This window comes from Hippocampus zosterae, chromosome 2 (assembly GCF_025434085.1).
Source record: "Hippocampus zosterae strain Florida chromosome 2, ASM2543408v3, whole genome shotgun sequence".
NCBI lineage: Eukaryota > Metazoa > Chordata > Actinopteri > Syngnathiformes > Syngnathidae > Hippocampus > Hippocampus zosterae.
In genome coordinates this window covers 21,149,923-21,172,279 of record NC_067452.1, presented here as the reverse complement: position 1 = coordinate 21,172,279, position 22,357 = coordinate 21,149,923, and the positions used below count along the sequence as shown (strand labels likewise).

Sequence of the window (22,357 nt, the reverse complement as noted above, 5' to 3'; positions counted from 1 at the left end):
CCTGGCAGTGATGAGGAGAAACAAAGTGCAAACACTTCTTTACGGCATTCTCACCGTTGCTCTGAGCGCCGGCACCAGTCGTCAAAGAAACCGCTCCGCCCAGCCCCAGGTATCCACGGTAACCATAGCTGAGTCCGGCGCCGTTGATGTAGACCTGTGGCTCCTGGTTGGAGAAGGCGGACGCGGCCAGCGAGTAGGCGGAGGAAACGAGTGACGCTGGCTCCCTTGGGGCGCCGCTACCACTGGAGGGTTTGTCCAGTGATATCTGCTCATCCTGGAACAACCAAATACAAAGTTAAAGTTGGCTTCATTTGCCAACAAGAAAAATAACATTGAGAAACAGTGTTATTTCATCTGAGATGGTTTTATGTGCCATGAAATGTATTTCTGATTTTTAAAAATGTTTTTCCTTTTTTTTCTAGCACATCAGATTTTTGATATATTTTTATTTTTTGTTTTTATGTTTGACTGATAAAAGCCTGGCAAAGATGGATACATCCGATTTTTGATATATTTGTATTTTTTGTTTTTATGTTCGACCGATAAAAGCCTGGCAAAGACGGATTTTACCATGCATTGTAATTTATAGTGGTGACGTTTCAGAAAATGCCCTGCTTGACACTTGAAAGGTGATCGCGTCATAGTGGTGACTCACATGATAGGCATCCAGGCGCATCCTCTTGGCAGCATTGCGTGATTCACTCTCGCAGGCGGCGGCCAGGATGTTCTCCGCCATGGCGGAAGTGAGGTGAGGCGGAGTGGGCCGGGTCTGTTGGGGTAAACGATAACGTGAGGATGGCATCAGAAATGTTTGCGAGCTGCATTCACTTGCAACACTCGCTCAAGACAATCAGACACTTGAGCGCAGTACTGCAGTATTGTGGTTTTCTGTCAGTTTTAGATATAGAGCACTTGACATCTAGAAACCAGGGCAGTGGAAACAAATTAATAACATAAAATCAATAAACACAATAATACACAGAAACAATGCAGAGTCTTGAACAAGAAAGCCAGAGGAAAATGACCCCATTTTTTTAATTCTGCCAAATATTGGAATCAACCATAAGATTAAGATATCCTTTATTTGTCCCACACTGGGGAAATTTACAGCCTACAGCAGCAAGAATGTGAGTAGAAAGAAGAAAGAACAAACAAACGCCGTTCAATTAAGTGCACCATAATCATGATGCAGTACCTCCATGCCGTTCTTTTTCATGCGCCGGCAGGATTTGAGGTAGGTGCGAATTCGCTTGCGGGCGCGCTCTTGGAATTCTGGGAATTGTCTGCTGCAGGACTCAATGATAGCCTGGATCTTCTCTTTGGGCTGCTTGGAGATGGGAACCATCCGGTCTAAGTTCTCGTCCACAAACAGACGCACAAACATCTGAAGGAGCACCCCAAAGATGGCGATGTTATGAGCTACACCCGTATCATCATGCAGGAGACTCGTAGCCGCAACCACTCACATTGAAGGCCTTCAGCCGCTCCGGGTCGACACCCTCTGTATCATTAATCTTGTCGCTGTCCTCGTGCTCGTCATGCTCGTCGTCGTCATCGTCGGGGGCAACAGGACCACCAAGACGGCTGGTACTGAGGTCCTCAGCGCTCGGCTCCATCTTGATGCTGTCGTAGCTGCCACCAGAACTGTACATGGGAGACTAGGCACACACACAGACACACACACTCAAACACATTACTAATTAGAATGTTGGGATTCTTAATGAATATGGGGATTCAGTGTTATTCAGTGTGGAATCATAATGTTTTGGGATTATAGGTTTTGTTATATTCGTGGATTAAACATCATAAAGGCGATCATAAATGTTAATTACTGGTGTTTTTATTTATTTATTTGTTTTTGCCATTCATGGCCAGTATACAACAGTCGTTTACTATACAACAGTCGTGAATGCCTACATAAAAATTATCGACATAAAACTAGTCCTTTGCCATCATCTGATGGCATTGACCTTGAGTGTTGCGAACAATCACTGAATCGATTTTTTTTGTTGTTGAGGGAAAAAAAAGACTTTTGAGTGAGCTTTAGTCACTCTGACAGCAGGTGACGGCAGCAAACCTCATAACATCTAGCCACTACCATTTAACATGTGATCTCACAGTGAAAGTAGAGATGCAGTTATGTTTTGTGCCCAGATTTTTCGTCTTTTGCAGTTAATCAAGCTTCTCAAAAGAGTGAGTGCTAAGAGTCGAACTATCCTCATTTTGAGGATAGTTCGAGCGTGTTTTTTTTTCTCCTCCTCTCCCTCCCTTGTAGTTTCTTCCGACTTTCGGGATTGAGTGAACGCTGGCGCGTCTGGCTGCCGCTGCTCAACCCGTACTGTGTTTTATTGTTTTTGTTCCTGATTGTAAAGTGTCCTTGTGTGTCTTGAAAGGTGCTTATAAATAAAATGTCTTATCATTATTATTATTATTCCTAAAACGGCATTTTTTGGTCACATTTGTGTTTGCTGACGTCCGTTGACATTTCATTCATTCATTCATTCATCTTCCAAGCCGCTTGATCCTCACTAGGGTCGCGGGGGGTGCTGGAGCCTATCCCAGCTGTCTTCGGGCAGTAGGCGGGGGACACCCTGAATCGGTTGCCAGCCAATCACAGGGCACACAGAGACGAACAACCATCCACGCTCACACTCACACCCAGGGACAATTTAGAGTGTTCAATCAGCCTGCCACACATGTTTTTTTTTTTGGAATGTGGGAGGAAACCGGAGCACCCGGAGAAAACCCACGCAGGCCCGGGGAGAACATGCAAACTCCACACAGGGAGGCCGGAGCTGGAATTGAACCCGGTACCTCTGCACTGTGAAGCCGACGTGCTAACCACTGGACTACCGGGCCGCCCCTCCGTTGACATTTATCTCATGTAAAATATGTTCCATGGCTCACTAAAGTTTTTAGTAAGCCATCCTTTACGGCTGGCCGACAAACCTCTCACCTTGCCGCCATAGTCGCGGTCCAGTCGCAACTCACTGCCCTGCATGGCGTGCGTGTGCGGGATATGCACATGCGGCACGGGCAGTGCGGGATGAGGAGCCAGCGGAGGTTTGGCGGCCAGCGGATACTTTCTGCGAAGCTCCTCAGGCATGTTGGGATGCAGGGCGCCGAGCAGGGCCGCCGCCGCTGCTGACACGGTAACGGGCAGGTGAGAGGGTCCCAGCGGCGGCTTCTGAGGGGGCGCCTCGCTCAGGTTCACGGGCTGCTGATCCTCGGAGGACGAGGCCCATGATGTGGGTGTGCTGAAGTTGAGCGGGGCGGGGCCACAGTTGCCATTGACAACGTGGGCTTCCCTGATGACAATGGCTGAGGACGAGGATGGAGGGGTGAGGGCGGGAAGGCCGCTGCCGCTCTCGGACGATGAATCATCTGGAACAACGAGAGGGAAAGATTGGGTGAGAGAAAGTCACTTATCAAACTATCATTCATTCATCTTTATGTGCATTCGTTAGAGCAGGGATGGGCAATTTACATGCTGGAGTTGGGCAACAATGTTTTATCTTTGCTGCTGAGGAGCCACATAGGATGACCCACTTCCTAACCAGGTTATGACAAAAATGATATTTTAAATATGGAAAAAAAATATGTGCATTCCAGCAAAATGGGTGCCCTTAATATATTTTTTGATACATTTTCTATGCATCTATAAATGTTTCATTATCCTCACCCAATAACAACAACAACAAAAAACCCTGCGCAAAAAAAATATCAGGCCTACTCGCCTTGTTGTATAGGCCAGTATAAAGCCCAGTGTGAGTGCAACTACGATATTTCTGCCATCTAGTGGTGACTGGTGATATGACAACTAAAACTGCAGTCGACCAATGTGCATGTATTTGCCATTCAGTACCCGCAGATTTGCATATTCATGGCTCTTTTTTGTTCTTTTTTCTCCCATTGCTCAACATTTTCTGTGGAAAACATACAGTATATTGAATGTTTATCTGTGGATTTTGAAGAATTCTTGTTCAAAAAGTAATAAAAATCTCCAACTATATTTTGTTTTGGACTGCAAGTTGCCCATCTCTACATTACATGTATGTAATATACCAAAATAGCATGATCATATTTAAGATATTGCAAGCTAAATTTGTACAATGAATGAATTTCTTTTGACCATATGTAATTTGGTTGATTAAAAGGAGTTTATAATAATATAGCGTACGTTTGCAATAAAGCAAGTTCAGAAAATGTCCAGCAGGTGGAAACATAGCATCACCAAGCAGAAACGAATGGACCAAATTGTGCATCTTGAAAACATACAGGAGGTGTAAAGACGGATATTTATCTCACATTTTATGTGCTTTCCAATTCCACAACAGCTTCAACCTCTCTCCGCATCCCACTGCTCATTCCATACCCCTCTCTTCCCCCAATCATCATCATCATCATCACCACCTTGCACTTTAATGGACATAAACATTTCATGATGGATGGATGGTATGTGGATGAATGAATGCTGGCAAGAGATGAGAGATAAAACGGGATGATGGACGGACGGGTGAAAAAGTGCACTGCTGAAGAATGCACAGATGATGATTATGTTACAAAATAGCAGCAGACAATATAAGTAATATTCTTACCAGGTCAGTTCAGGCATACTGTTACTCTTACCCTTGCTGTTGATAATATTCTTATAAGTGCATGTACTCTGACTTAATTGTACTGCTGGTATTAGCAGTGAGCCATATGCTGTGAGTAGTTCTTTTAGCAGCACTACAAACAGCACCACTTCTCTTACTACAAATGAAACTACTACCATTACTACGGATACTACTGAATGGATGAAAGGTGTCTGCTAGGAATTGTTATAAACGCCCGATTTGGTAAAAATATTGTCTCACGATCAGGGAAAAAGAAAAGCGCGACCTTCTTGGTCTTCATCAGACGTGCACATCATGATTTTGACATTTGACGGTGGCATGTCGATACTGCAGAAGAACAGGCGGACGGTGCACCTTTTCATCTCGGCATGATAATGAAAGGACACATATCGAAGGGATGCAGGAAGACGAAACAGAAAGATGGAGACGAAGGATGTCGGGACTAGTTGTAGAGGGAGGGGCGAGGAGGCTGGAAAGCAAGGAGCTAGCAAGAGAAAGAGGTCAGGTGGGGGTGGGAGGGCTCGCTTTGGACGGGGGACACGGCTGGGGGGGAGGATGTCGCAGGATGACGATGATGATTATGATGATTATGATGATTATGGGGGAAGGGTGGAGAAATCTATACACACAATATAGGTGCATATATGTGTACAATATGTAAATGTACCGTACACACATATATATATATATATATATATGTGTATATATATATATGTATATATATATATATATATATATATATATATATATATATATGTGTGTATATATATATATATATATATATATATATATATATATATATATATATATATATATTAGAGCTGTCAGTTTAGTGCGTTTTTATTGGCATTAATTTTAATGAATTTTAACGGGATTAAAAATTTTCTCGCAAAATTAACGCGGCACACGTCACAAGCGGATGTTACGTTGCTCTATAAATACACCAGAAACAAAACAACAAGCCCGCTGCCGAAGTCCACGCCCATGTCTGTTTTGCCAGCCACGGCAGTGCGAGACACCGAAAACAGATTCTTAAAGAGTTTATGAATGGAAAGTTTACATTTAAAAAGTCACCATATTGCTCCACTGACAAGATCAAAGTTACCTGTTCTTCTCTCTCTGTGTATCATACAGGTATACGATGTATGCCACTGACGCGATTGTTACTTGTTTGGAACTATTTTCTGTGGAAGGTTACAGTGTGCTGTGTCCATATAAATAGAGCGGGTGGAGCTTCTCTGTGTTCGTCTGACAGTGACAGTGCGCTACAGTGGTAGCGACCTAGCGAAAATAAAATGTCTCCATTGCTGTCATCGAACCAAGTGTAGTCATTCGAAATGAGGTCTACACAAAACCGTAGAGAGACTTCCGTGCAAGAAGTACCAACATAATCAACAGAGCCTGACTTTGTTAGGGGGAGTGAAACCCCCCTCTTTCAGAATGGTTTGCCCCAGCAGCACGGGGGAAGTGCTTGCGCTTGTTTGTACGGCCGGCAGTTTTGAATACAGCGGCACATAACGAACACTGGTGTCCGGGGTCTCGTTATTCTCCAACAAACATACAGAAACAGACTGCTGTGTTCAAAGCAAACTTGAGAAAAACGAAGTATGCAACCATGGTTTAAATCCACTGTAGGCTGAGTACTAGTGTACCTTAGATGTGCACTTTATAATGTTATATTGCTCTGTTTTGATTTCATAAAAAAAGCTGTTAAAGCAGCTGTTGTGGGACAAAATATTTTTTTCACCGTTATTGATGGACAGTAATATTGTGTGAGAGATTATGTGTGAATAACTGCACCAAGTGAAAAATGTTCATGTAAAATTGAAAATCGAAATTGTTATTTCAGTAAATATTTGCATTTGGCACATAGAAAACTGATTCATGATTCCATGTTGACGAGAGCATTAAAATGGGGAAAAAATGGGACAAAAATGTAAAAAGAAATTCAGAAACGATAAAAAATGTGTGAGTAATCACGATTAATTTTTTAGTTCATTTGAGTTAATTATGACAGTTGAATTTTTAATTAGATTAAACATTTTAATCGTTTGACAGCTCTAATATATATATATATATATATATATATATATATATATATATATATATATATATATATATATATATATATATATATATATATATCCTCATCTCACCCCTCGGGTGGTGTCCGTCCCTCGTTCAGCTCGGGTCCTCTACCAGAGGCCAGGAAGCTTGAGGGTTCTGCGCAGTATCCTTGCTGTTCCCAGCACTGCACATTTCTGGACTGAGATGTCCGATGTTGTTCCCGGGATCTGTTGCAACCACTCATCTAGTTTGGGGGTCACTGCCCCGAGTGCTCCGACCACCACAGGCACGACTGTCACCTTTACCTTCCAGGCTCTCTCCAGCTCCTCTCTCAGCCCTTGGTATTTCTCGAGTTTCTCATGTTCCTTCTTCCTGATGTTTCCATCACTTGGGACCGCTACATCCACTACATCGGCTTTCCTCTGCCCTTTATCTATGATCACGATATCTGGTTGGTTCGCCATTACCATCTTGTCAGTCTGGATCTGGAAGTCCCACAGGATCTTCGCTCTTCTGAGGTGTTTCCCATTTTGACCTTGGGGTTTCCAGTCCATACTCCGCACAGATGTTTCGTCTATGTCCCTTTCGCTCTTAGCATACAGCTTTATGTCATCCATGTAGAGGTGGTGACTGATTGTAGCTCCATTTCTGAGGCGGTATATATATATATATATATATATATATATATATATATATATATATATATATATATATATATATATATATATATATATATATAACACATACAAATACTGTACACATTTACCTATGCTGCAGTTACATAGATATACACATGAGTTATACTGTATACATTTATGCACATACATATGATACTTCATTCAAATGTTATGCATTATTATTGGTAAACTATACGCATATGGTACTGTGCAAAAGTCTTGGGCCACCACAATCGTTGATTCTATTGTATATTTTTAACAGGAATTATTTTGTGACTTGAACCAATAAATAGTTTACCATGATTACAACGCCCATGTCCACAAAACTTGTCCAGGGCGTGATGTGACGAGAAAAGAAAATGGTGTCACTATTACGTCAATGCGACCTGTCCATGCGACCTGTCCACCACCCAATGTCATCAAATCAAATTCAATACTGGGACTAACAAACACAAATGTGGTGCTCAATTCATTTTTTTCCACTTTTAATGTGCAGTTTCACTCTGACACAGCTACTGAGTGACATTCTAGTTAAATAACGGCAAAACTCAAACAAAAAATCAAATGGTGGACTAAGATGTTTGTATTTCCAGTATGTGTTTTTGTGCTTTTAAGACAGCAGCTATCATGTGACTTTCATCAAAAAGGAGGAGGACTGATGGGAGGATGTAAAACAATCGCCCACCCCCCACCGTCCAAATCAACTTACTCGGTGTGAAATGGTTTCCAATTTAAGAGGACAATGGAACGCCATAGTTGGCCGGATGGGAATATTTCTGCTCATGCACAATGAAATGACACCTTATGACCCAGTGTTGTGTCCAAGGACCGGCAACCCGAGGCCGAGGCCATGGCCTTGGAAAATTTTCAGAGGCCAAGGACCAAGGACTGATTTTGAAATTGAGGCCGAGCTGAGGACATGTATAAAACAATGCTATCATACCACTTGGCAGGTCTTCATGATTTGCAACACCCCTCCATCATAACCCTTTGCACTCCCTAACACTTGAATGAAGTGTTTTGATTCAAAGAGTAGAACAGTCAGGTTGTTATTTATACTGAGGAGAAAATAAAATAAAATCATATGGTATACGTTTATGAATTAATGTTTTAGTGCAGTAGTTTCTTAATATGACGTAAATCAACACTCAACAGGCATGACGTGTCACGGAACACAAGTTGAGAAATGACTTTGCATAGAAGTCAATCACTGACTGCAGAAAAAGCGGTAATCTCTCAGTGATAATTTTACAGTTTACCGGCAGCGAGTCCCAGGGACTCGCTGATCACAAAAGTATGAGTGCCATTATGGATTGAGAGAGTCCCAAATTTCGAATTCTGAAAGGGTCTACTTATTCAATTGCATATGATAATAACACAAACAACAACATATACAGTACATACAATGATAAACAAATGCTGCAGAAATTTAAGTAATTCAGGAGCAGGCCTGAGGATTTCGGAAATTCATGGTAACCGTTTTTCGGTTCCGTCGGATTACCCAATGGGAAACCACGATAACAAATGTTGGGTTCCGTAAACGTTCATCATGGGAACCCATTTTTCTATTTTGACTGATATTCATAATCAAGAATTCTGACACTCAAAAGTATGTTTCAAGGGTTTGAAAACGATACATTAACAATGAACATTACTTCAGCAGCTGTGTACTCCAGGTTTATTCAAAAAAATAAATGGATCAAAAACTGGTGTACTCATGTGGCATCATCAGAGTATTTTTTCCAATCTCACATTGCAAAGATTAATTGACTGGTAATCATTAATACAGCTCGTATTGATGTGGCTTGCCATCCTCTTCCCAAGACAATGCATGTGTAACAGTTAACATTTGCATTACTACACCTTGTGACAAAGTTTTATTCATAAAGTTACCATGCTACAACCAGTAAATTATAGAATAACCAAGACTGTTTCATAATATTTTTCACAGCGATTAGCCTACAAATCTAATGACCAACTTGCCTCGTAATCGTGCCTCGCGTCGTATTTCGCTCTCGCGTTCTGTGCATACTTCACAGGTGAGTTTAGTGATATGCCCTTTGGACGATTCATACGAAAAATCAGACAAGCATTCCCATTTCTTAAATATCGTAATTAATAGACCTTGGGGAGTTTTTTTCGCCGCCATGTCAAACTGTCATCCGCGCCATTCCTCAGTTTGCGGACTAAAATAAAAACCCGCATGCGCACATAACGTCATCTGTTATGTTCCCCCCCTCAACACCGAAAACAAAACAAAACGAAAGTGAATTAGAAGAAACACACTCACACACCAGACCACATCACAAACACACATACAGGCGCAGTGAAATTGTGTGGATCACACAGTCAATTCAAGTGCGATGACTTTTATAATTAAACTATTTTTCGGTACCGTGAAAATGACGCCATGGAAACGACACGCTACCGGTAACGATTGTTACTGTGAAATCCTCAGGCGCTAGTTTTTTTTTTGTTTGTTTTGCCTGAGAAATTTCCTTGCATCCCAAAAACGCACATTGTTTGGAACTGTGCGTCCCGTGGGAAAATTATGCGTCTCGGGCGCGGAACGCAGAGGTAACGAGATGGCTGAATCTATAACCATTCTCTGAGTACGACTATTATTACCAATACCACTAATACTACATTAATTAATACCTTCAACTTCAAAATAATAATAATAATAATAATAATAAATAATTAAATCGACCATGATTTTAAACTATGTATTATCAATATTCATTATTCCAAACATGAGAAAGCAGTCAGAAAACATAACTGGAATCGAGCAAAAGGACTCCAAATCCCAACGGCCAAACCCGAAAGTGAAGTGCCGACATTATTGACTCCAGCTGTAACGCAAATTACTTGGTTCAAACAAACGTTCTAGTGTGACCGCACAAACGTGACGACTGTGCAAATATAACCGTATTTTCACGACCATTCGCCGCACCGTATGGTTGGGCGCAGTCTCATTAATGGCTGCTATAACTGTATTTTACATATAGACAAAACGCACTGTATCATTGGCCGCAGTTTTAAAGTGGTAAAACATACACCAGATTAAACATACGGCATGCATGCGCGCATGCTTAAAACACGTTAGCTTGAAGCATACGGTAGCATGCCAAGACATACAGATACAAGCTAAAAACACGTTTTTAAAAAGGCAACGGAAGCAAAACTGAGTTCCGTTGTATTTGATTTAGCCATCGTACAATGTACTCACGTTTTTCGATCAATCATCACCCAGAAATCCAAAGTCCTCATCCTCTTTATCAGAATCGAACAATTATGCAAGTACCGTAATCCATCAAAAACGCCGCGTTCCATCTCATTGTTGCGTATTGTGGCTTAACTCGCCAAGCGCTGCCTCTCACTCTTTGTAAAGTTGTGTTTGCCACCGATCATCCATTGTTCCCATGCCGTTTGCAACTTTACTTTGAACGGCCGGTTGATGCCGATGTCCAGCGGTTGGAGTCAAGCCTCCGGGAATAACGGCAAGCTCAGAGTTCCTTTGCTTGACTTGGTTTTTCACCGCTGCTGTGAGATGGGCACGCATGCCAAAAGCATAACCGATGGCTTGAAGTTTGAACTCAGCTTCGTAGGCGTGTTTCTTTGTAGAATTTATTTTCGGGGGTTCTTAGAAACAAAACCCGAAGTTGTTTTGCAACAATGCACATTGCCACACTCTATACAGGTGTTGGTAACTGCTTGCGGCGTCCCTTTAGCGTCCACTTACACGCCCACCCATCACCCATTGGTGGACTGCTCCCCAGCATGCCTTTCCTCTCTCACGTCTGCCTTCTCTCGCTTTCTCGTTCTCTCCCTCTCCATATATGTATATATACACGCCCACCCTTCCCTGATTGGCCGACTTCTTTCCCGCATGCTTGTCCACAGTCACTTCCGCCTTTTCTCTATATAAACAGCGTGTCGGGTGTCAGTCAGATTTTGGAACTCAGCGCATACAAAAGACGCTCCGCATCATAAGGCATCCTGTCCATTTTGGAGAAAATTTAAGACTTTTAATGGCGCCTTATAGTCGTGAAAATACTGTAAATAAAAGACACCACTGTTACAGAAAGGCTTTACACGCTATTTAAACTGCCGATCGCGAACGCAACAAACCGTGATTGAAACTAACTGTGATGCTGCTCTTTATACGTTGCGCTAACTGTTACCTGTCAGTGGCAGAACCGCCCCTCTTAAAGCGCCAGAGTTAATCCATCAATATGGGTTTCCTTGGATGGAATTTATTAGATTCCTTCGGGATTTTTGCGGTCTTTATAAAGGGTTTCGAGGCTTCAATCCCTCATTATGTCTGAGGACCGTCAATCCAAGGTCAAGAACTTGACTCCCAAGGCCAAGGACCAAGGACTTGACTCCGAGGCCAAGGCTGAGGACCAAGGACCGCCCCTCGGTCCTCGAGCCGGTCCTCAAGGCCAAGGAACCGGCTCGAGGAACACATCTCTGTTATTACCAGAAAGAGGCGCAAGTGGCTGGGCGATGTGGTCGGAATTATTCATTGAAGTCAGATGTCCGATTTCAACCCATTTTCTTTCTTTTGTTTACAGAAAAAGCAAATGACTGCAAATTTATTCCAAGCAAGTTTTGCTTCTTTCTTCTGGTATCAAACACATTTTAAAACTATTTTGCCAGTCACTCCCCATGATCTGTTTGGCAGTTTCGAGGTCAAGATACCCATACTGATGCAACACATCAATACCATCCAGGCTTCGAAGTGGCCATGGCTCGATGGGGAGGGGAAGCTCCGGTTTCCTCCCACATTCCAAAAACATGCATGGCAGGTTAATGGAACACTCAAAAATTTTCTAGGTGTGATTATGAGCGTGAATTCTTGTTTGTCTATGTGTGCCCTGCGATTGGTGGATAAGCGGAATGGAAAACGGATGGATGGCAAAGAAGTAACCTCCACTAACAACCCATGCTAAATTTAGCTACTCATCAGTAAGCTTGTCTCTCAGTCAAGATATGGAAAAAACTGGACCGAGGACTACTCAAACGAAGACCCAAATACAGCGTTTCAAGTATTTCAGTCTACCATAATCTCCTTATATGATAAACATTTTCCATTAAAGTCTCCAAAAAGTATAAAGACCCAAGTAAGCCATAGATAACGAGAGGCATAGAAAACACATGTAAAAAAAACAAAACAATTTATATAAATTGTTTTTAAAATTGAGAACTGAAGAAGCAGAAAGAAATATAAGACCTATAAAAATAAACTAGTAAATATTATAAGAACCAGTAAAAGAGATCATTATCATGCACTATTAGAGCAGAATAAAAGTAACACAGGAAATATTGAAAATACTTAACCAAGTAATCAGAAATAGTCCTAAAAAAATGATGATTATTATTATATAAATTTCCCAGAGTATTTTATCAAAGGCAAAAACAATATTTTGGAAAAAACTGTAGAAATAGCAACTGAATTTAATGAGTATTTTGTCAACATCGGCAGTAACCAAGCAAAACAAATTCCTGATCCAACAAACTTGTTTGAAATAGATACGTAGACAAAAACTCCTCCACGATGTTCGTTACTGCTGTAAAATAAGAAGTATCAAATATTGTAAAAACATTTAAAAATAAAAAGTCAATTGATTGCTTTAATATTGATATGACAATAATAAAGCAGATTATAGAATATGTAGTGCCACATTTCACGCACATATGCAACCTGTCATTCAAAGCTGGTATCTTTCCATCAAAAATGAAAATTGCTAAAGTTATTCCAGTCTATAAAAGTGGAGAAAGACATCTGTTTATAAATTATAAAATATTAGAAAAACTATTTTCTCACAGACTTGATAGCTTTATACAAAAGCATGCGCTGTTAAGTGAGAATCAATATGGCTTCAGGGAAAAACGGACCACCTCAATGGCAGTTATGGAGTTTGTGGAAGCAATAGCCACTAATATAGACAACAAAGAATTTACAGTTGGGGTTTTCCTAGATCTAAAAAAAGCTTCTGACACAATAGTTCACAGTTGTCACATTTCGGTTTTTCGGTCTGGCCAGCAGGTGGCAGGAGCGGTCTCTCTAGCACACCTGCTGGCAATCATTAATCAATAGAGACACTATTTAAGGACTCCTACGTTCGACACCTGTTGTGGGAGTATTGTTTATGGCTTTGCTTACCTCGTTGCTCATTGACTAGTGGCTTTTGACCTCGTCGTGTTTTCGCGTGTAGTCTCGGTACCAAGTTTGTGTGTTAGTACCATTTTGTTTTGATGATCTGGCTTTTCTCGCGTGTACAAAGTGTTACATAGTTTTTCGTTCGTAGTTTGTGGCTTTACTTTCCTTTTCTTGCTCTTTTGTGCAAGCTCCTTTTGTTAGTCTTTTTTAATTTACCTCCTGGTCCTCATTGTGGACCAGCGCTTTATGTTCTCGCTTATTTCCGATTCGATTTGGACATTAAATTGTCTTTACATCGGAGACCTTGTTTTTGTCTACGTTTTTTGGATCCCCCTCCCTAACTCGGTTTACCCGAGTTCGTAACAACAGTATATTATTGAAAAAAAACTAGAAAGATATGGCATTAGAGGTGTAGCTTATGAATGGATAAAAAGTTATTTAGAAAACAGATATCAGTACGTGCAACTCAACAATAAAAAAAACAAATCAACTGAAAATCACTCACGGAGTTCCTCAGGGGTCAGTGCATGATTTAGTAGATATAAACACATAATGGGGTAGGACTAAGTTTTTTACTTCTTCCTACTCCCTTGAACATAATAACTGTTGAATGAAGACTGATTTCTTTCTTTTTACTTTTTTATCTACCTTATTTTCTGTCAAATTATTACTGTATATGTTTTATGTTCGATAAACAAACTCAAACAAACTCAAAATCAAATATGTCACTTGAGCATGTTAGCTTCACACCAATTACCGTAACACATTCCTATTCAGATAAGATTTACAGAAGGAGCATAAAAACACAGACACATTGTAAATTCTTCAGCAAATAGTTGAGTGTAGATGTGAAATAAACGAACCGCAAATAAGCGAGTGTTCACTCTCCCGTACATTACATGTAACACGTGAGGAAACATGTTTTGATCTGGAATAACCCACTTTGTTTGAAACACACACACACACACACACGCTGTACATCCATATATACATTGTGATTTACTACTCGAGTTTGGGCCTCTCAGTCACAGTCTGACCCTGTGTGTGTGTGAATAGGACGCTCTGTGTGAGTGAGCGCCAGATGCATCATATGACCTCATCCTCTGACCACGCTATTGTGTGTGTGTGTGTGTATATGTGTGTGTGTCACGCTGCCACATGGACGTCGCCGTGACCTCGTCTGGATCAGAGCGCCTTGACAACAAGGATATCGTTGAACTTGGGATGAAAGCACGTACTCCTTAACACATCGGCATCCCCTCCCCATGGCCCCGTCTCCCTTTGAAAGCCCTTTAACGCCTCCCCACACTAAATGAGGAAATCCCGACTCCTTGCTGCAGGCATTCAGAGAAAATGGGAAAACAGTCGGAATAAAGGGATGAAGCTGGAGAGAAGTGCGAAAAGATAGAGCTGTCAGGCAAAATGAAAGGATGGGTTGAGAAAGATTTAGTAATGTGGGAATAATAAAGGAAGGGATGAGGGGGAAAGAATAGACGCAGGGAGGGATGGCGATAAAGAAAAATGGATGATGAGAGTCAGTGATGGGGGGACGATGCTGAGATGAGGGAGAGAGAGGGACGATAAAATGAGAAGGATTGAGGAATACATGCATGGAAGATGGTGGGGTGAGGGGATGCTTGATTGGGTCATCCGTCCATCGTGCTTCGTTTGCGGCTTCATCCCTCCTCCCCCTCGGCCCCCCTCAGAGGGGGCGAGGGTGTTAACAGATGCTAATTCCTTCACAGCTCCTCCTCCTCTCAGTCTCTTCCTCACCACATCCCAGGAGACGAGGATGGGGATGGCATGCCACCCCATCCATCCACCGCCAAAACCAACCCATCCACTCAACGCCCACGCAAGATTACAATGGATTATCTTTCTAAAACACAGCACGATCTGCTGGCAGACGATTGGTGGCTCCACGGCGCCACACCCTGAGAGGCGCCACGGCCCCTCTCCGCCTTGCCTATACCTGGCATCGCAACGACAACCGACACCCCCCTACCCCCCGCTCCCTATCTTTACCCCGCCCACACACACAAGGTCGATGTACTTGACTTGACTTGATAGTGTGAAGTTGTGGGACGTACGGCCCCAAAAAAGAGGCTTACTTTCTACCACAGTTGGCATATCACACACGTTACAGTGTGTTTCTATTCTAAAAAAAATACACTGCTATCATATTTACTTGATTATTTAACATTTATTTTATTATGGTCATGGTTAAAATAGCTTGAGAATTGTCATTGTGGTAAGTTTTTATTTCGTTATATATATTTTTTTTAGTTTCTTTTAATATGTTTTGAAGGTGGCTTTGTTCGCCTTTAATTGGCTTATGTTTTTCAAAAACCATTGGTTTTAGTTACGTTCTTGTTCGTTTTAGTATTGGTTTTCTTTTTTTTTATTTTGTGCAAAATTTTAAATTTAGTTTCAGTTATTGTTTTTTGTAAAACCATGTTCGTTTTTATTTTATTTCCTGAACGAAAATTTGTATCCCGTTTTAATTTTTATGATTTTGTTAGTTTTCTTTGACCAAAATAAAATTGATCACAACATGCTGCCTTGACAAGAAGACACCATGACAACATGACAAAAGGACAAGACAAGAATGTGAGACATTGTAAAATCAGGACATGTCACCATGACAACATGAGGGAAAAACAGCTGTCGTGACATGAGAACATGGCACAATGTCAACATTATACAGTGGCAAAAAAAATAGAAGCGGTTCCATATGGGCCACCCTCAAACATAAAATCAAAAAAAAAATTCTGTAAATGCTCTTACTGTACTGACATTGAGTCGAGTGTGATAAGAAGAATACAAATATTGTAATGTAAATTAGCCTTTCAGAGCTGCAAAACATTGAGTGTCACTTTTGTCATCAATGTGACTATTTAATGACTGCTGTCACACATACTCGTGCGCACACTCACATAAACCCCCCCAACCCCCTCACACACACACACACACCCACATTCTTTGTATTTGGGGTCTGTTTTTATGGGCATCACAAGTCTAGCGCGCAGCGCCGTCTAACTGTGTGCATGGGTGGACTTTTCTTTCTCTCGTAATTTTCGCAGAACCGCGCAGATCATTGTGGTCGTGAACATACTCCCTTCCAGGCTCGCACATAAATGAAAATCAAGATGCACCAGTTTTTACATCTGAGCACACATGTGCTGTCTACAAAAGTATTATCCATGGTGTCAAAATTCCTAAACGGTGTGTGTGTTTGTGTGTGTGTGTGTGTGTGTGTGCGCGCGGGCGAGTGAGTGGCTGGGCCTGCGTCGACTATTAGTGGATGTCCTAAGCTGCTTGCGCCAGTGATGGTTGCCAATGCCCTCCTGACCTACTTAATACACAGCAAAGTGTGTGTGTGTGTGTGTGTGGGTACGTGTGTGTATAAAGTATTCAAATAAGGTGCCATCTGCTGCATGACTTTCAGAGAAAATTATTGACAGGTGACACGCCCTCCTCTGGTTGATGAAAGTAGTAGTATATCATAATAGAATAACTTTCTGTTTCACAAATTAAATCAGTACTGTCCTTTGCACCCCCGAACTGAACACCAAGGCGTGATATCAACTGAGGACACACATTACAGCCACATAGAAACATCACAGCGGCAACATTTTGGTAATATTCCGACACAAAACAGAAATTATAGCAACAACCTGCATTTGAAAAATTGTCAGAAAAGGAGAAGCCAACAACCAGGCAGCGACACACGGCCAAGATGGCAGCAACACGACAACGTATGAGCAATAATGTGGCAACACATTTAAAGATTTTACAGGGACCTGTCAGCAAACGCAAGATTGTGACAGTTTGCCAAACGGGCACAGCCACTTGGCAAGAGACAACGTGGCGATAACATGTCATCAGCATGTCAAGAACCCGTCGTCAACATTGGGACTGGTGGCAGTGCAGCCATACTGACTGACATCTGTTTTGTCCAATGGCACATCAAGTCAACAGTCACAGAGAAGCTAGCCAATGTTGGTGCAGGGAGGCGGGACTTCTAAAGAAACCCACGTAGCAGAGAGGCAGAGGCAGAGAGAGAGAGAGAGAGAGAGAGAGAGAGAGAGAGAGAGATAACACATTCTGACTGAGTGGACGACAACATTGCCTCACATCATTCACTCCCACACTTGGCCTCCGAATACACGCACTCACGCTTTGTGCAAAGTGTGTGTGTCAACAATACACACACACACACACACACACACACACACACACATCGCAAGCAAGGAAGACAAAAGACCCAGACTGTTGAGCTGATCTCTTCCTCGACCTCGCCTCACCATACACCACTCCTACGCACGCACGCACACAAGTCCGACATCCATCCGCACATCTTTGGACCTTGAACACTACTCGTCTGACTTCCTTCAGGGCTGATCAATCAATCACAGAACATTTCCCGTCGACCCTCACAGTGCACACTATACTCCATCTACACTGCGATATACAGTGTCAAGACAAAAACACATCACATTATATAACAGTTGTATTTATCAGCCATCTACACACACAGCCCAGTGCAATAGGTACAACCTCCGATGAGGTCCAGTACAAAAATGTACGTTCTCAGAGAGGTAACACACTCATTTAGATGCAGGCTTAAAATAATAACAAGACATTAGAATACATGTACCAACTGCTATAATATGACCAATTCTCCTCTGCAGTGTTGCCAAAGGTTACCTTGAAAAAGTAACGTAGTTACTTCACTGATTACTAGATATTATCCATCCATCCATTTTCCGAACCGCTTGATCCTCACTCGGGTCGTGGGGGGTGCTGGAGCCTATCCCAGCCGTCTTCGGGCAGTAACCGGGGGACACCCTGAATCAGTTGCCAGCCAATCGCAGGGCACACAGAGACGAACGCCCACACTCATACCTAGGGACAATTTAGAGCTTCCAATCAGCCAGCCATGCATGTTTTTGGAATGTGGGAGGAAACTGGAGCACCCGGAGAAAACCCACGCAGGCCCGGGGAGAACATGCAAACTCCACACAGGGAGGCCAGAGCTGGAATCGAACCCGGGTACCTCTGCACTGTGAAGCAGGACTGGACTACCGGGCCGCCCTTACTAGATATTAGAATTAATTATGTGTTGTGTTTATTATTTTACTTTATGTTAACTGTTTTGTAAAGCGCTTTGTTACAGCTGCCGCTGTTGTGAAAGCGCTATATAAATCAGCATGTATTGTATTGTATTGTATTAACTAAATTCGATTACATGTTAATTTAGGTGATGCCAACAACCACGCTTCACATAAAGTTGACACCCTGCTTTGCAAATACTAAACTGGGTAAATTTTCTTTTTGAATTAAAAATAAAAACTTTTTTGACTTTACAAAAGTAATTATTTGTCTTTTTTTAAATGACTCTTCATAGTGGCAAAAAATTGACATATTCGTGGTGATGCGTTACAGGCAACACTGCTCATTTGACACTGTACGTGATTTCAGAGCAAGATATAAAAGCTTTATCAATCTGCCGTCATGCTTTTACTACTCATGTTGCTATCTATTATGCAGCATCTTAGAATTTAGCTGTTAGCCTGTCATCAATTCTCAATCGAGGCAGTCACTGATTAGGGCAAGATGTGAAAGCCTTATTAATCAGTTTTAGCCCTTTCTCGAATGCTATCTTGCTAGATGTTAGCATACAACATCCGGCATTTTATCAATGTTAAAAAAAAATAGTGCCTGAATACAGGTCAATATTTAAACAGTATTAACAATCTGCCTTAGCACTTCTGCTATTCAGCTAACTGCCATGCTTTTGTTAGCATTGCACATTGAGCTACTGTACAAATTTGCATAATCCTTCCACATTTCTTGTTTCTCAATCAACACAATTCTAACGTCAAAATGTTCAGTCTATTGAATCCACTGTTAGTCATGGAGGATAATGTACAAGTGAGGTTTTTTTTTTTAAAGATGTTCCTTCAGCTTCAGGTTCTTTGCTGAAAAAGGATGACCTCGGGGGGGAAAAAAGCAGGGAGTACATTATCACTTCCAGAGTGTGTGTGTGTGTGTGTGTGTGTGTGTGTGTGTGTGTGTGTGTGTGTGTGTGTGTGCGTGTGTGTGTGTGTGTGTGTGTGTGTGTGTGTGTGTGCGCGCGCGCAGAGAATCAGTAGAGATGGAGGAGAGGTTTCCTTGACGACAAGGTGGAGGTTACAGAGTACATCCTGGTATGAAATCACAGTACATCCTGGTATAGAATAGCACATCATACACTGCACAGTTGCTAGAAGACAAATAACTACAGTGCTGTGGATCAATGTGGCTTCAAAATAAAATAGCACAACGGAATCGATAAAGCGAATGATCAACAACTCAGCGCATGGTAGTGTCCAACAAGGGTAGCCATTTTGTGCTTTCTTAGCCTCTCTGGCTTCCAGTTAATAAATTGGAAGTACTGTAATAAACTGATGGCCAGGACCAGATGTTCATACATACTGTTGGTACACAGTGTGAAAATGGGGCAACAGACGTAAACATGTTTACACCAGAGGAGAACATGTTAATAATAATAATAATAATACATTTTATTTATAAGCGCCTTTCAAGGCACCCAAGGACGCCTTTCAAGCATGTCCGGCTCACGGTGCAGAAGGTCGTGGGTTTGATTCCGGCCCCACCCTTCTTGTATGGAGTTTGCATGTTCTCCCCATACCTGTGTGGGTTTTCTCCTGGTACTCCCGTTTCCTCCCACACCCAAAAACATGCATGTCAGGTTCATGGAACACTCTAAATTGTCCCTCGGTGTGATTGTGAATGTGGATGCTTATTTGTCTATGTGTGCCCTGCAACTGGCTGGCAACCATTTCAGGGCATACCCACACTTACTGCCCAAAGGCGGCTGGGATAGGCTGCAGCATGCTCACAACTCTCGTAAGGATTAGCCTGATCAGATAATGGATGGATGTTTAAACCATCTAATAATCGTGCAAGAACCAGGTAGGATCAGTTGAAACGGGCGTTCTAGTGTTCAAACCAGACGTGAACATATTTGAACTTTGTGTGAAGTAGGTGAAACCGGGCACCCTATTTTCGTACCCAGTCTTGCGCAAAGTGCAGTCTAACCGTGCGCATGGATGGAGGTTTCTTTAGGGAGACGACGGGCACAGTCATAAATATGAGTTTGCACCAGAGTGACTCGCTGGAGTCCATGCAGTAGATAGGTTGGCGCGCACAAAGTACGTTTATAAGGAACAGGCCACTGCAATCTAGGCACTTGCAGACCATCTTCTAAGCCTGCTTGTGCATCCCGTGACAACCCTCCGCCCACCACTCACACACACGCACACCCACACACACCAGTTGTGTCACTGTCATGGGGAAAGACGATAATTATTATTCATTGAATTGATTTCTAGAATAATTCAGAGGGTTGGATGCATGTTGATGTCATAATAATGGAATGAAATACGATGACATCCACCAGACATATTATGGAGGCGTGGAATCATCTGACTATGCCTGTATCGAACACACGAAAACTCAAGTCACACCAGCTGTGCCACAACTTAGACCTGCTTTTAGCTGGTCTAAACACGAGTGTATTTTGTGAAAAAGAAAACAGCTCTTGTCCGCCGAGATGGCCAGTCAAGTGTAGCACGGTCTGCCAAATTCCCCAAAACGGTACACTAGACCTTCTCGGCACAAAAATGAAGATGTGCCACATTTGGCACAGAGCACATGGGCGCCTGTCTATGGAAGTAGAGCTTCTGAACATGTGGAAAATAATCTTAACATTCACACACTAGGTGTGATTGCAAAAAATGAAACATTTCCGCATCTGGTTCAAACATTTTCAGGTTTTAAGACAGGTAACATGACTGAGCAGAGGAAAACCTGATGTCATCATATTTGAAGCTGTTAAAAGTGTTATACACTGAATGTTGTTGTTTGAATGTGTTGAACCTCGGCATGAACTGTGGGTGTGTGTGTGTGTGCGTGCGTGCGTGTGTGTGTGTGTGTGTGTGTGTGTGTGTGTGTGTGTGTGTGTGTGTGTGTGAGAGAGATAAGTTCAAATGTTGAGAACACGTTTTATTGCTGCAACCTTTGCACAATCGCATCTCCCAAAAACCATAAAGCAATTTACACATCTCTTACCAAGGTCTCTCCGTCTCTGTCTCAAAATTCCACAGCCCGGTTAGCCACATGAATAAATAAATTCCGTCCCAAAATAGTTGCAGCACTTTTACCACCTAAAACAAACATGCAAACCTACCTCTTGTCAACCAAAACAGAAGCACTTAGCGAGGCAATTAAGGCATCTCTCAGACTATTTCAAGTGACATCCTCGAGCATGTTGGTGTCACGTAGCGCCGCCAGGCACATGGCGGAATAGGGACTGGTCCTTAGTACCTGCGGGGTCCAGGTGGTGGAGGACCCCAAAAAGCAGGCAGGAGAGAGGAGCAGGGTGTATTTGATGTATTGATAAAACACAGAAAACTAAATCCTAAACAAGCAAAGTCTAAAGTACCAAACTAAAACCAAGACTGAAGCTCAAAACTATCAATAACAGAAACATGATCAAAAACATGACCTAAACATGACAAACAAACTAACATGACAGCAACAAAGTGCAACAATGACTCGACCAAGAGTAGTCAGCCGGGAGTCCTTTTAAAGCCACGAATTGCCTAACGACCAGGTGTGTAACAGCATGAAAAGCTCTACAGTGCCACCTATTGGTCACAAACCGAAACATGACAGTTCGGAGGTGTGCTTCTGTGTGAGTTAAAGTGAGTGTTTTCGAGTGAGGAATGCTGCTCAGAAGGCGACAGAAGCAGATCGAT

The 22,357-nt window shown here is 42.2% G+C and overlaps 1 protein-coding gene across 3 annotated transcripts in view; it reads right to left on the bottom strand.

Moving 5' to 3' along the window:
• LOC127595434 (nucleolar protein 4-like) overlaps positions 1 to 22,357 on the bottom strand; it is a 51,760-nt gene that overhangs the window by 2,373 nt on the left and 27,030 nt on the right. For all 3 annotated transcript variants that reach the window (XM_052056939.1, XM_052056938.1, XM_052056937.1), the window contains exons 3-7: positions 2,957 to 3,384; positions 1,467 to 1,658; positions 1,196 to 1,384; positions 656 to 769; positions 55 to 274 (exon numbers count right to left, since the gene is read on the bottom strand). In XM_052056939.1, coding sequence (XP_051912899.1) covers positions 55 to 274; positions 656 to 769; positions 1,196 to 1,384; positions 1,467 to 1,658; positions 2,957 to 3,384 — 1,143 coding nt within the window. The remainder of the gene's footprint in view (positions 1 to 54; positions 275 to 655; positions 770 to 1,195; positions 1,385 to 1,466; positions 1,659 to 2,956; positions 3,385 to 22,357) is intronic.